The 15,578-nt window shown below is 39.8% G+C and overlaps 1 protein-coding gene across 1 annotated transcript in view; it reads left to right on the top strand.

The window, feature by feature from the left end:
- The window catches only part of SNX13 (sorting nexin 13), a 100,297-nt gene that overhangs the window by 36,557 nt on the left and 48,162 nt on the right, over positions 1-15,578 (top strand). The window contains exons 5-11 of the mRNA XM_019507982.1: positions 5,769-5,890; positions 6,060-6,161; positions 6,830-6,918; positions 7,886-7,969; positions 11,036-11,174; positions 12,212-12,300; positions 13,918-14,017. Of these exons, the coding sequence (XP_019363527.1) occupies positions 5,769-5,890; positions 6,060-6,161; positions 6,830-6,918; positions 7,886-7,969; positions 11,036-11,174; positions 12,212-12,300; positions 13,918-14,017 (725 nt within the window). The remainder of the gene's footprint in view (positions 1-5,768; positions 5,891-6,059; positions 6,162-6,829; positions 6,919-7,885; positions 7,970-11,035; positions 11,175-12,211; positions 12,301-13,917; positions 14,018-15,578) is intronic.

The following is a 15,578-nucleotide window of genomic DNA, read 5'->3' as shown; positions in this document are numbered from 1 at the left end:
CTACTTCACGGTCAGGGCGGCTAGGGTCTGGAACCAGCTTCCAAGTGAGGTGGTGCAGGCTCCCACCCTGGGGGTTTTTAAGAGGAGGTTGGATGACCACCTTACTGGGGTCATTTGACCCCAGTGCTCTTCCTGCCATGGCAGGGGGTTGGACTAGATGATCTGTTCGGGTCCCTTCCGACCCTAGAAACTATGAAACTGCTGGCAGGAGTTGTCAGTGCTTCTCTTGGGAATGGCAGGGTAAAATGATACTGACTCCTTTTCAAGAAGCAGGTGCTTTAACTCCCCATAAAGGTATTTCCCTGTCTCCCACTTTTTGTGGGGGAGGGTCATTGTGCCTGGAGTTGTCTGACATCTGGATGCCATCTGTTTCTTGGACTGTTGTCAGTCCTGGGCTTTGTTATGGAGATAGCATAGACTGCTTGTGGCTGTGGTTGATGCTCTTCACCTAAAGATTGACATGGGAAATTTTGCCCTGCTAATCTTACTCGGTCTTTCTGCGGCCTGAGGTGCTTATAAAATGTACGTGATCTGGTAGGTATTCATGGAGCAGCTCTAAATTAGTCTTGCTTTTTCTTAGCAGGTAAGTCCCAGATAGTTGTGATAGGCAAGTGCTAGTCATCCACCTGGGACCTTTCCTGTATTGTCCCCCAGGGCTTGATCTCATTTCCCGTTCTGCTCAATGTGTATATGGGGCCATTTGTGTGAGATTTGAACAGAGGGGCCATCAGCATGTTGATGCTGCCCATCTGTACCTCCTGTCTTCTGAGACTGTAGAGCTAGGTTCAGTTCTTTCCCAGTGCCTGCAGTTGGGAGCAGGAGGTGGGTGTACCAAAACAACCTCCTTCATATACCATCACTGTGCCAAGTCTGCTTGGTGAAAATGCATGGGAGGTGGTTCTTGGCAGTCACTCTTCAGATCTGGAATTCTCTCCATCCCAAGGCCTGCCAGAGCACAATTCTGGACCTCTTTCAGAAGCACTGCAAGACTTTTTTCTGTTTGGGCAGGCATTTCACAACCAAAACTAGGCCAAAATGTTTTATAGTGGGTCTCTACTTTGTTTCATCACATTCTCCTTCAGATATCTGTATGCATATCCTTGTTGTGTGTGTGCGTATGCAACAGTGCTGAAGCTTGGAAGCCTTTCTATATGAGAACCCAAAGGACATGCCATACCCTTTCCTTCCCCCATGCTTGCAGGTTAAAGGGTAATATGCCCTTCAATTGGTTCAGTATTCGTTGGGCTGCCAATGTGAGGATGCGGTCAGGAAAGCTAACTGCACCTCATCATACAACCACAGATGCATCACAAGCAGGTCCAAAGAGGTGATCCTCCCCCTGTGTGACACTGGTCAGGCCACAGTTCGAGTACTGTGTCCGGTTCTGAGTGCTGAATTTCAGGAGGGATGTGGACAGCATCAAGAGGGTCCAGAGGAGGGCCACTCGCATGATCAGGAGGCAGCAAGGCAAGCCCTACAAGGCGAGGCTACCGGACCCGAACCTGTTTAGCTGCCACAAGAGAAGGCTGAGGGGGGGATCTGGTGGCAGTCTATAAACTGGCCAAGGGGGACCAGCAGGCAATGAGAGTAACAAGGAATAACGGTCACAAGTTGGCGGAGAGTAGATTCAGGCTAGATATCAGGAGGCACTAGTTCACAGTCAGGGTGGCTAGCATCTGGAACCAACTTCCAAGGGAAGTGGTGCTCCTACCCTGGGGGTCATCAAAAGGAGGCTAGACAGTCACCTAGCTGGGTTCGTTTGACCCCAGCATTCTTTCCTGCCCATGGCAGGGGGTCAGACTTGATGATCTGCTCAGGTCCCTTCTGACCCTACCAGCTATGAAACTATGGTTTTAGTGTCATTTGGTTTGACAGAAAACACTGTGGCTTATGATCTTGGAGCCTGCAGTGTGGTTGAAGTATGTAGAGCCCCTTTTATTTTTCTCTTGTCTTTCAGATTTACCTTGTCTCTGTCCACTCTGCTTCTGGCCCTTTTATTTATACCAGAAGCTTGTGACCCTTGTGGGGGTGGCAGTTATCATGGCTTCATCAGCAATGGGATTTGATTTTTGCGGTTCTCTGGTGCTTTGCATTCCTGTAGGTGAAACTGATAGCTGTATTGTCTCAAGTCCTGGGAAGTGCTCCATATTCAGATCATTTACAGCTATGGAAGAGTATGAGAATTCTTTCTCATGGCTAATTCACATGATCAACACCTGAACAGGGACATCAGGTGCTAGTGCTTCATATTGTGCAGTAGCAGTTTGTTAGTAGGACTGGCCTTGGTTCTGGCAGAGTCTTTTGAACTATAGCTCCCAGGTCAGTTCCCAAGAATGCTCAAAAGGACGCCTTCCTTGTTTATGTTCTTAATGGTACATTACCTTAGACTAATCTCTGGGAATGGAGTTCAGGTCCATTGGGAGCTATTAAATAGGACAGTCAGGGATGTTCCCTGACATCCCTAAACCAATGATGTTTTTTTATGAGGGAGGATATGATGGGATGGATTACACTAGACTTACTCTGTACATATACTTTCCCACTAAATCATCTGCTACTTGCTGTTATGGTTGACAGGTACTAGGCTAAGGATCATTGGCTTGACCCAGTATGGAATCTCTTCTGTTCTTTATGTTGCTCACTGCATTCTTGGATGTCACATCTCTGTGAGGATATCACTGAAGCTTCCAAGGTGGAACTGCCTGCTGTAGCCAAAGCACATTCCAACATAACTTGCTTGTGCAGTTTCTCTGAATCTGTATCAGCAGCGTAGTCACTTGGAACTTCATTGATGCCTCCAAACATTATATAATTGCACAAGTGGTTTTCCAGTTGATGTTGCCAAGAAATCTCAAAAGCTTAATTCCAAGTATAGAGGCACTGGTTTGAATCCTCCTATATTGAAAATATGTATATGGACAGCTGCTCAAAGAACATTGTTTGTCCATGTGTACATCTGCATCCTTGTCTCCCATCCTTTCTTGCTTGGGAGTCTCATGCCATTTAAGATTTTGGGCATGGAAGAAATGGAATCCTTTAGCACAACACAGGGAGAAATTGTCTATGCAAACTTTACTGCTAAGGGAAAAAGGTCTGAACTTGAATGCTGCAAGTTATACGTACTCAAAATGAGGCTCTGCACAGGAAAACTCTTGTTGCAGACCATTATCTTCTTAAGTTCTTCATCACCAGCGATTTATCTAAATTTTGTGAGTAGGTTTCAACTGGGGGAATTGGTGCTGATGGAACTACACTGATAATAGACTCCTAGTGTTGAGACAGTTGACTTCTTTTAAACCAGCTTTATTCTCCATGCTTATACTTTACAAGTTCCTTTTTGCACTAATTCAGTGGGGCTACGCTGTTGGTAGTTATATTTCAGTGTATGGCCTATGTAACTTTAGGCAGCTTGTTATAGGCCGGAGAAGATGCTGGTGTTCTGTTGCTTAAATGTGGAATATTTCAGTTCTAGCCATAATGTTACCAGAAAAAGGCCCAGAAATTGGAATAGCCTTAAGTAGCAGTAGTATAAACAAATAGCAGTGAAATTAAATAGTTACCAAGCTTTCCTCAATTCAGTTTTGTATCAATTTCAGAATCTCTGTGGCATGTAATGGCTAGTGATGAAGCAAAATAATATAAGGTAGAACTACAGGATGTAACTTGGGTGATCCAGGATATGTAAGAGGGGGGCTTAGTATCAAGAAAATACCTTGCTGTTGAAAGCCTAGGCTGTGGAATAGTGGAAATGGCTTGGAAGCACTATTGCTCGTGATACTTAAGACTAGACTAAGTAAAACACCAGACAGCTTACTATAGGAAATAATCCTGTATGACCACCAGTAGGTAGCCTGGATGCTCACTTCCAATGACTAGTTTATGAATAAACTTCAGTGATTCTGGTTTTACAAGCAGGAAGGAATTTCACGGGTTTTAGACTTCCATTTAGCTATAGGGATAAAAAATAACAGCTCATAGGAGTACCAGTTAGATTCTATATATTAATTTCTGACTTGCTTTGACATTAAAATAGAACTTAAATTTGTCATTGATATTTGTCCTAAAAGTTAGTGTGATCAATAAGTCGACTGCATACTGCTTAGTAGGGGTGTGTAAAATGGGCCATATTCAGATTTGGCCGGAATTGGGTACAATGATTCAATTCATTGATTCGGATCACTGTCCCAATTTCATCTCAGAGGAATTTGAAGATTCGATGCTGATTCGGAGAATTAGTGATTCAGCCATAGACACAGCTTTAACTGTTTTTTCTGTATACCTTGAGGTACTGGGCACAGCTTGTGAATGCTGCGATGGTGGAGTGGATGGAGCATCCCATAGGAGCATGGGGGAGAGGGGGGCACCCTGTGTGCTCCTGTTGGACATACAATCTGCCCCAGCATCTCAGTATTCACGAGCCACCTGGTACCTTGAGGTACGTAGAAGGAAACATTTAAAGCTGTGTCTATGACCAAATCATCGAATCTCTCCCAATTGGTTTTTAAAGAGTCTTCTGATTTTGATTTGGCCACCAAATTGGGCCAAATCTCTGCTGAATCGAGCCAGCGATTTTTTTTTTTGGAAGTTTCACACAGTCCTACTGGTCAGGTCTTAAAGTGACTTATAGTTTCTAGGGTCAGAAGGGACCTGAGCAGATCATCTAGTCCGACCCCGTGCCATGGCACTTATAGCTGGGTCTGCAGCTGGCACAGTTAGGTGGAATTGGCTCTCTCCTCTAACAGGCTACAGTGTAACCTAGACATGCTAAAAGGAGAATGAATATATAACGCGTTATTTTAAAGTTTTTTTTTTTTCTTTTTACAAGATGCTCATTAATGTAACTGTGTAAGGCTGCCACCTAGTGTTGTTTGTGTGATTTTAATCAAGTACTGTGGGTGAAGGAGTCGGCTACTGAACTATAAATAGCTTTGGTAACTTTAACTTCATGACGGCATATTTTCTGCTTTTCACTGTTCTGCCTTCTTTCTGATATTGACTTTAATCTTGTAAAGTTCTTTGCATCTGCTCTGGGAGATTAGTTATACAGAAAATAAGTTTTTCTTTGTAGTATTGTAGAGTTTTGCGGAGTGGGTTCCAGAGTAGTTCTCCTTTTCATTTTTGAGAGAATTCAGACAAGGGTATTTTTGGTACAGAGAAGTTGTGATAGGTTAGTTCCTGGGTTTTTTTACTGAAGCCTTTAACTGTTGCTTGGAACACTATAGTGCAGAATATAGTTTAGGTGTAGTTTTTGGTGCATTTGTGAAGTGCCACTACATGAATGTGTTAAAACACTTGTTGTTCAAAATGTATAATGCAAATCATCTTAGTAAACTGGTGATTTGTTACTAGCTAGCTGCCTCTAAGTTCATGTATTTTAAAGCTGTTGCTTGTTAATATATATGCACATTCACACAATATAATATTGAACTTTCATGTAGCTGTTATGCACGCTATTTTGAAGTGTGCATATATGCATGTAAAGCAAAACCAAAGAGACAGAAAGAGCCTCTTCATTGCTGTGGCAGCAACAACAACCTAAACACAGATGTCCTGTTGACCAGGAACTCCCTTGTGTAGTTGTGGGGGTGAAAGTAGGACTGTAACAGTGGTTCATTAAACCCAGTAAATCTGCTGACTTTTGAAAAATGTGCAAGTTGTAATTCCTTTGTGTTTTCAAGTAGCAGTTGTTCATATTGGCATTACAAGAAGTTAGAGCTTTATTCTACCTTAATTATTTAGTTTGATATGTAGTCTTTTTTTTCTGAAAGGTCAAAAGAAATAAACTGGCAGAGTTATTTCACTACACGGCTAGTTGATGATTTTGGCACTCATCTGCGAGTATTCAGAAAAGCTCAGCAAAGAATAATGGAAAAAGATGATCAGAAGAAAGGTAATGTCATTGTTTAAAAATAATTGATTTGTCAAAAATAGATGAGTAAAAAAAATATTAGTGTACACTTCATCTTTTTTTGTTTATTTGGTTACTTTTGATTTAGAAAAGGCTTTCATATATATACATTTGTTTTCTAAACAAGCATTTTCTAATTTCTTTTGTGAAGATACGGCAGAAGAACTTGTAGATATGTTCTTTGAGGTTGAAGTTGAAATGGAAAAGGATGTCTGTCGTGACTTAGTCTGCAGTTCTCCCAAAGATGAAGAAGGTTTCTCTAATTCTTTTTTTTGAGGGTTGTGCTACAGTAAACTGTAAGAAATATTACATCAGTCACTAAAATGGAAGCTATGCCAAGCTAAGTTTGTAACTTTATTACAAACAAGTGTCCTTTGGTACTTCGTACATTTGGTGCATATTGGTATTTTTTTAGTAGCAGTTGTGCATGTGTGTAAAAGGCTGAAAGATATTCCAGATGGAAATGTGCCTGTATTAAAGCTCTTGGTATGCCATGGTGGGAAGGAAAGGCTAATCACTTCTCAGGCATGCAATGTAAACCTTTCCCTTAATGAGGAAACAGAAATTGGTTTAGCTTAAAAAAAACCACAAAAGAAAGTGATTTGATTTTAAGCTTATAGGCACTAAAGCATTGCAAGTATGAGAAACAAACCTATAGAAGGATTAGCTGCTGCTTTTAAGAGCAAAACAAGCCCTTTACATGTTCATTTATCTGTTCCAGTTAATGTAAGCAGTAAATTTTATTTTATAAAATTTAAACCATTCACTGTACTGTGAAATCTTGAAAAGATCGTTTCAGTTAAGTGGCATAAACTCAATTTGGGAAGTAAAGACATTAGAAGGTGTAGAGGATTTTTTTGTTCATCGTAGGAACATGTAGAATGCAACAGCTATGCATTTTCTGACATACTTTTCTCCCAGGTTTTCTAAGGGATATGTGTGAGGTTTTACTGTATATATTGCTACCTCCTGGAGACTTCCAGAACAAGATCATGCGATACTTTGTCAGGGTAAATATAAGCTTTATAGTCCTAAAATTGTCACTTGTACAAAATATCATAAAGTGTAGGATATCAGATCTGTGCTGTATAAACATGATCATTGTATTTTTACAGTAATAATGAATAGTAGATATCTGGGGTTGCTGACAAATGTGAAAAACCAAAAAAACCACCATGCTTTACTGGAAGAGGCATAGCATGTTAATTCAACCCAGTTCTGCAGCATCTGCACAGATCTGGTGCTTCAGCAGGGCTTTTTTGACACTTTATCTAAAACTGATTGAATCTGTTATTAGGTAAGTGCCAAAAAAACCTCTGTGAAATGCCCAATCTATACAGATGTCAGGCAAGCCAGGTTGAAGTAACATGCTGCCTCTTCTGGGCACGTGCTGGGCTTGGCACAGAAGTGCGCTGAGTTCTTTTTAAAGTACTGTTGACTGCGTTGGGTTTTTTAACCTCTGTAAGCAGCCTAGGTTCCTATGTTAGGACCAGAAATACTAACTGAAAGTCCAAGTCTGTCTCTCTCGTATCCTATTCTAATGAGAATGTATAAATTGCTAGAGTTGAGAGAATTTCTTGGATATACAGTGGTCACTGTTGTTCTGCATTGACAATGCAATGATTTTTTTGTGATCGTTTTAATTTGTTAAAATGAGAAATAGCTGAAAAACTGCTTAGGGAGTACCTGACATTTGAATGCCATCAAATGTATTTTGTCAAATTAATATTAAATTCTTAATCTTATGGAAATCGGTGTTCTGCTGTTTCATATTTCTCTAAGGAACCTGTCACTTGAGAGAGTAGCTCTCCCTTGTGGTCAGATGTCTTCAGGTTGATGGCATTCTTCCCTTTTGATTTGCTCAGGCTGTTTCTGTGCATGTGTATAAGCAAATAAGCTTTTATCTGAGCTTTTATACTTTGATTTTTAACTGGCATGAATTGTAAATTACAATTGCGTAATTTTTGATGGTTTCAGGAAATCCTCGTCCGAGGAATTCTTCTTCCATTAATAAACCAGCTCAGTGATCCTGATTATATTAATCAGTATGTCATATGGATGGTAAGGTTTTAACTTTTTTTTTTTAATGGTGTTTTGATGGTATTTTCACAATATTTATGTGAGAGCATCTTTTGGTCCTGGACATCTCATCATGCATGTATGTGTGTATGTAGCAGAAGTATGTAGTAGTAACTCAGTATGGAAGAGTTTGTATAATATGACAGTGGTTAACTTAGTATATGAAATTTTTTTATTTTATACTTTGCTTTAATTGTTCATACTTTCTTTTTTTAGGCTGACTTTTTTTTTTCCCTCTACACGTCTTCGGATGACTTAATTTGAGCAAAATGGTCTCTGTATTCAAAATAATAATTCTCAAAATTCCTAAGTGTAAGAGTAATCCATCAATGAGTTTAGGGTTGTGTATTTTGGAGTTGTGCTGAGAACTGGTTTTGAAGAGATGTGACTCATTGAAATCATAGTTTGTACATGCAGAAACCTGTGCATTTCAGGAAGTCTTCTATTGCATGTTTTCAGAGATGGTAGAAAAGCAGTGGTAAAAATTTAGGAAAGCTTTCAACCTACACATCTAGCTACAGCAAAGATTTATCAACCAAGATGACCCAAGATCCTTTTAAGGGTGCCACAATCGCACCTACATGTGATTCTGGAAGGTTTACACCTAAATATTTGAAATATAAAAATGTGTAGTGTCCCAACACATTTTGACCCTTTGTGGTCTTTCTGAATTCTTTTTGTACACAGAACTGTTCTATTTTTCTATGCTCAGAATGAATTAAATCTAGAAGCTGGTGTCTTCTGAAGGGTGCCTCAAGTCTAAGCAGGTTGAGAATCTCAGAGCTGGAGGATACGTTTTTAGCTCCTAGGCTGACTGGAAAGAAGAATCGTAATTATTCTGAGACCACTGTTGTACCTTTTTGGCTTTTCACTGGATTTGGAAGCCTTTCAGTGAAAACTAATCATAGCATGTTTTGGACCTTTTTAGTAACAAGTCACTTGAGGGTAGCTAGCTTTTAAGTGAAGATCTGGTGTCCTGCATGGATTAAATTTCTTCTCATTTCCCCCCCCCCCCCCCCCCCCCCCAAAACAAACAAACGAACAAAAAAAAAACCCAACTACTTGATGGCTTTATGTACTACTTGCTTTTTCAGTCTATAACTCACGTGCTACTTCTCAAAATAGTTCTAATTCAGCAAACTGGCATAAAGTCGGTGCTTAAATTCTGCCCCCATCAGAGAGAGAGAGCAGAGAAGGTAAATATGATCTTACTAAAATGGGACATGGTCATTTTACTAATTTTTTTGACATTTGAGGTTTCCTGCGTAAAGTTCTCTGGTTGAATAACATGGGTTGGTATTGAGCACTTCCTGTTGAGAGCTGCCTGAAGTCGAACTGTATAAAGAATAATACTGTTCTGTAGGCGCCAAACTCTTCTTTTAAAGAAATTTTAATCTTTCTCTTCTTCCTTGCATGTTTGTGCCGAATTCTACTTAGGCTTGCTGCATAAATTCAGTTTGAATTATTCCTTGAGCATTCTGTGAAGTCCATCCCAACTTGTTTCTTTTGCCATCAATCCATTGACACTTTTTTGTTTTGGTATCACCTTTATTAGAATATTTATACTAATTTATGTTCTTTGGAAAAGATAGCTGTGTTATACTTGTCATGTGAAACCTACATTAATGGATTGGTTTGTTGCCCTCATATATAAAGAAGGCCTACAAGGGGTATTTTTTCTGGAGTTTTTTCCCTTTTTCTTTTCTACCTTTTAAGTATAAGGAAAAAAGTTTGAGTTCCCTGGCTTGGTTTCAGTGTTTTAACCTCTAATACCCAATACACTTTATGAACCAAGCCCAAAAAAACCAATATTCTTAAAGAAAGCTTGGCAGGGCCTTTTTCTTCCCCTCAGCTCTTCTCTTCTCTTCTCTTCTTTTAAAAACTACATTTTTAAAAGCTTGAACTTCTGCGCAGAATTACTTCCCCCAAGGATAGAAATCCAAGATAGCAGTTCTAATTTTATCTCTGTTGTGGTTTAATAGGATTGTTGGATTGTTCTTGAGGTCATGATGGTATATGGAATGCATTTAAAAGCAAGGCTTGCTAGGGCTGTTGTCCAACAAAATTATTTGACTCTAGCAGTTGAGTATTACTCAATGTCATGCTCCTTCAGTTTGGATGGTCTATACATGTGCTTTCAGGATACCATCTATGGTGGTATGCTTCTACTGCCTTGTAACAAGAAAGACTGTAGGCTTTGGCTCAGTGACAAAGCTTGGCAAGGATGTCTACCAACATGCCTAGTGTTGGCATCCATGACCAGCTGGTGATACACAATGCTAGCTAAATTATTTTCAGACATGGTACAGGCATAATATGCAATGGATTTGCTCACTTAACTCAGTGTGGTGTACGAAGGGGATTTAGGCCTCTCTTTTATATACGCTGGAATGCTCGGCCCCTGACACCTTGTAATCCAGCCTGCAGAACTTCCACCTTGTCTGGGGAGGCTGGAGGGCCATAGGCTTGCCCATTAGATCCAGTGTGCAAGGGAGTGTGGAACCCCAATCCTGGTGGATGCATGCTGGGTGGCCCCACACCACTCATTTGGCCCAGAGGGCCAAAAGGTTGGACGCTACTGATATGCACAGACAACTTCATGTTTACAGTATATACATCCTAATTCTCACCAGTTAGTGCGACCATCCTGCCAGGTATGGAAAACTGTTAGCCAAGTCGCTCTTATTTTTTTGTTTGTGTCCTGTAATGGTCTTATCAATTCACTTTGGCCTTGGAAAAGCACCTACAAAGACAAACAACCTACTTTGTACAGGCTGTATATGGCATGCTTAGTTGTTTTTTTTTTTTTTTTTTTTTTCTAGTGAGGCCTACTTTGGTTCATGCTGTTAGTGAGGCCTCTGTGCAATTTGTATACATATTGATTAACAGTTGCATGAATCCACATTCTAATGAGGCCTGTGATGTATAGTACCATACCAAAATTGCCATTATTCCTTAATTGACTGATTAATACTTCACTGTGAAATTTATGCCATGGATGTCTTTTCATTTGTATGATTTCTGCTGTAATTTTTCCAAATGTTTCAGATTCGTGATTCCAATTGCAACTATGAGGCCTTTATGAACATTATTAAATTAAGTGATAATATAGGGGAGTTGGAAGCAGTCAAAGATAAGGCAGGAGAAGAACTGCAGTATCTGCGATCCTTGGATACAGCGGGAGATGGTTAGTAGGTGTTAATTTTCACAAAGAAAGAAATGGCCAACAGGATTTGTTTTAAAAGTTAGTTTAATTAAGGCAAACTCTTAACTTTAAAATATGTTTTGAATGTTCAGATGCTTTGCAGACAGACCAAACTTGAGGTTTTCTATCATGTTGTGAACAGAGTCTCCATCTAAATTCCATTTTTTGTGTTCTCTTGTCACGATATCCAGGGATCCTGTTTTTTCTGTTTAAGAAATCACAAATTCTCTGAATTTTAAAAAGCCTGACTCACAACCCCCCCACAGTGGGGAAGGGTGTATGTGTGAGGAAGGGGGTATAGGCACAGGTGACAGGGGGAGCATATGCCTCCCCAGATTTCTGCACCCACACCAGGGCTCAGGCTTACTGGCAGGCTGAACCAGCTCCAGGCAGGGGCTGCCTTTGCAGCTCAGCAGGCAGGACCTGGAGCCGGAAGGAGAAATGCGCTGCCATGGCCACTAAGGTGAGGTGCCCTCTGCTCACCTGGCAGCAGTGAGGGGCACAACTCTGTGCCAGCATTGCGTCTCACCTTGGCAGCCACAGCACTGCCTGTGCTGTCCTTGCCCCTCTCCTCTGCCACATAAGAATCTGTGTTTTTTTCCATGGCAAATGCAAAACCCAGATCCCTGATGATATCTCATTAAAATGCATTTTGATAAAATGATCTTGTGCATTAAAGTAAAATGACCTGGTTGCTGAGATGAGTTTCAATAGTATTTAATTTAGTAAAATTGGGAATAAACAATCAATACGTAGTTAAATTGACAAGAGTAGGAGAAAAGTGTGTTTTCTTGTTTCACTTCCTCATTTCTTCCACTCGGACACTGAATTTGGAGAAGAAAAAAAATTCTGGGGTGTGAAGGTTACACCCAGCCTAGCAGGTAATGCTGCATTAAAAACAGGAACAAAACAAAAGAAATGCATAAAATATAAATACAATCAACATGGGTCAAATGTTTATTCCCTAAACTAATGTATATCTACCTCTACTGTTTTGTCTTTTTGTTCTTTGTTTTCAGATATCAACACTATAAAAAATCAAATAAACAGCTTACTATATGTTGTTAAAGTATGTGATTCAAGAATACAGAGGTTGCAGTCAGGCAAAGTAAGTACTTTTTCTGTTAGTGTTAATCACCAATTGTGGGTAAATTGCTACAAATTCTCATACTTGTAAAGAAGAATGGTGGGTGTTGGTTTTGTACTCAGTACAGTAGAATCTAGGTTTTTCTCCTTCTTGGGGTGATTTGCAGCTTTCTTTTTTTAGATGTGATGCTCAGTTAAGAGACCCTCTTATCTGTTTGCTGTAGCTTTTACCTGAGTGCTTCTTTTCTAGTCATCTGGATCACCATCACTATCCCATCCAGTTGTTTATATATACATGTGCTCAGCTGCTTCACAAAGCACAGTGGTTAGGAACTTAAATCTGCTAAGAATCTGGGTTCCACTGTGTATACAAAAAAAATCTGACTGAGTGCGCAGCTAAAGTTTGACATACAAAAACCTAGAACTCTTGGTTCCAAAATGAAACCTTTTATTAGCGATTTCCCAGTTGGTCTAATAAAAGGTATCATTTTGGAACCAAGAGTTCTAGTTTTTTGTATGTCTTTTTGTCTTGAACCCACACGGCTACCAAGTACACTCCAGCTAAAGTTTGAACCTTCATATTTTATTTTTATGTGGAAAATTCACTACTGTCTTCTGCTAGAAAGTATTATTTGAACTTATAGTTCTAACAGTGGCTATTGCAAGTTGCAAATTTTGTATTTCAGTCATTTTAAAGATAAGCTGTTTTTAAAATCCTTTTTAAACTGTGCTTTTTGAAAGCCACCTGAAAGCAAGAAACTAAACAGCTGATAAGATTTGAGAAATGGTTTTTTGATACAAACTCAGCCTTGTAGGGTAAACTGCTTGGGACACAAATCCAACTTTTACACTTCATCAGTCTGAAAGTTTCCCACATGTTAAAATTCATGAAACTCTCCTCATATGTTCTAACAGCTTGTATAATTACTATCCAGTTTCTACCTTCTACTTTTTTGTGGAGTTTGAGAAACTAATGTAACCTATACTTCAGTGTGCCAGGCTTTTCTGTCGTCTTGGAGGATCCATAGTTTTAGCTGCAGATTTGTGCCCCACGAGTGTTTTTATTTTTGCATGATGCTCTAAACTGTGCCTAAATAGACCTATGCCTGAGGTCTTTGGGTACTACTGCACATATTAAATATGGAATGTTGGACCTTAGTGAAGATTGATTTATATCTTGCTATGAGCATGAAGTGATGATGCGCAAACTTCAGAATATGACTTGGTTGGCTCTGCTGACTTATACTGTAGAAGAAATTTCAGAGGGTTGTGATGAGCAATTTTATCAACAGGCTTAGTGCTCATCTAATAAGGTATTTTGGGTTGTTTTTTTGGTTTTTAAGGTCAAGTGACTTGAACAGCATTCCATAGGAGCTTTGTAACAGAATCCAGTTTTCTGAAAGACATGAATAATCGATTCTAGCATCAAATGCTCTTCTGAGGCACTAATGCCTCTCCTACCCCCCACTCCCCATACTTACGTTTTTTAGGAGTAACCTGAAAATTAACTAGTAAATCTTGCTTTGGTTTAGTTTAAACAGCTTTTTACTGGTAAACACACTTGAGGTGCCTGCAAAAAAAAAAAAAAAAAGTGGGATTACCATGTTTTTGATAATATGCTGTGCTCTATTTTTTGCAGGAAATAGATACTGTGAAACTGGCAGCAAACTTTGGAAAACTTTGCACAGTCCCTTTGGACTACATTCTGCTCGACAATGTTGCACTACAATTTTTTATCGGTAAATACTAACTTAAAGATTGATTCTCTCCACTCAAGTAGGAGCTTACAAACCCACAATACTATGTATATTATGAAATTGATATGCCTAATGAGTGTGTACATTTCTTTTATCTAGAAGAAATTGAGTGGGTTTTATTTTGGGGGGGCATTTTTTAGTAAGATTTTTACAGTTGAAGTTGAATATTTTTCCAAATGTGGAAGTAGTCTTAAGCTTTCAGAGGTAGTTTAGCCATCTTGTGACGTATGAATATTTGTTCTTTCTAGAACAATTCTACTTGTTTCCCTTTCTCTTAAGTGAGGCTTACTACTAGAACTGATGAAGCCTCTTTGATTTTAAGTTTGGTTACATTGCTTGTATGTTCTAGATATTTTGTTTGAAGTGTAATGAGGCTACACATGACAGTAATAACTTAAAGTTGAGTTTGGAGGGCTGCAAAATGTTTAGCAGTCCATGATTAACCCTTGGTTCATTGTGGATTAAAAAAACCCCAAAAACTGACTTAACGTTTTTTGGAATCTATTCGTATGTAAGAATGACCAGTGCACCCTCTTGATTGTTAAGTTCTACAGTAAATCACAAAATTGGAGTAAAGGTCAGAAAGTTTGCAGATATTGTCAGTTTGAAACGGACTTCTTTTAAATTAATTGAGCCATATAATATTTTTATCTTGCTGTGCAATTAAACAGGATTGATGGATTGTTTTTCATGCCTACTTTGAAATCCTAGCAAAATAGGTTTGGAAGGGACCTCAGGTGGTCATCTAGTGCAACCCCTTGCTCAAGGCAGGACCATCCCCAACTAGATCATCCCAGCAAAAGCTTTGCCTAGCTGGGTCTTGAAAACCTCCAAGGATGGAGATTGCACTATCTCTTTGGGTAACTTGTTCCAGTATTTTACTACCCTCCTAGTGAGAACATTCTTTCTTATATCCAACCTAAACTTCCCTTGCAGCAACTTGAAATCATTGCTTGTTGTTCTGTCATCTGCCACCACTTAAAACTGTCTATCTCCATCTTCTTGCAAACCTCCCTTTTGGGTAGTTGAAGGCTGCTATTAAGTCTTTTCTCAGTCTCCTAGACTAAATGAGCCCGGTTCCTTCAGCGTGTCCTTGCAAGTCATGTGCCCCAGCCCCTGAACCTTTTTTTTTGCCCTCTATTCGACTCTCCAGCTTGTCCACATCCTTTCTGTAGTGGGGGCCCCAAAACTGAACACAGTATTCCAGAAGTCGCCTTACCAGTGCTGAATAAAGAGGGAATAATCACTTCCCTTCACCTACTAGCAACACACCTACCAGTGCAGCCCAGTATACCATTAACCTTGGCAAACCGGCACACTGCTTATATTGAGCTTATTGTCCACTGTAAGCCCCAGGTCCTTTTTTAGCAGAGCTGTTGCCCAGCCAGTCAGCCCCCAGCCTGTACTGGTAGATGAGATTTGTTCCATCCTAAGTGTAGGGCTTTGCAGTTGTCCTTGTTGAACCTCATGGGATTGGGCCAAAACCAACTTGTCTAGGTCACACTAAATCCTAGCCATGCCCTCCAGCATATCTACTCCTTTC

This window comes from Gavialis gangeticus, unplaced genomic scaffold (genome assembly GCF_001723915.1).
Source record: "Gavialis gangeticus isolate Ggan-Ray unplaced genomic scaffold, GavGan_comp1, whole genome shotgun sequence".
NCBI lineage: Eukaryota > Metazoa > Chordata > Crocodylia > Gavialidae > Gavialis > Gavialis gangeticus.
This window is presented reverse-complemented; position numbering and strand designations above follow the sequence as displayed.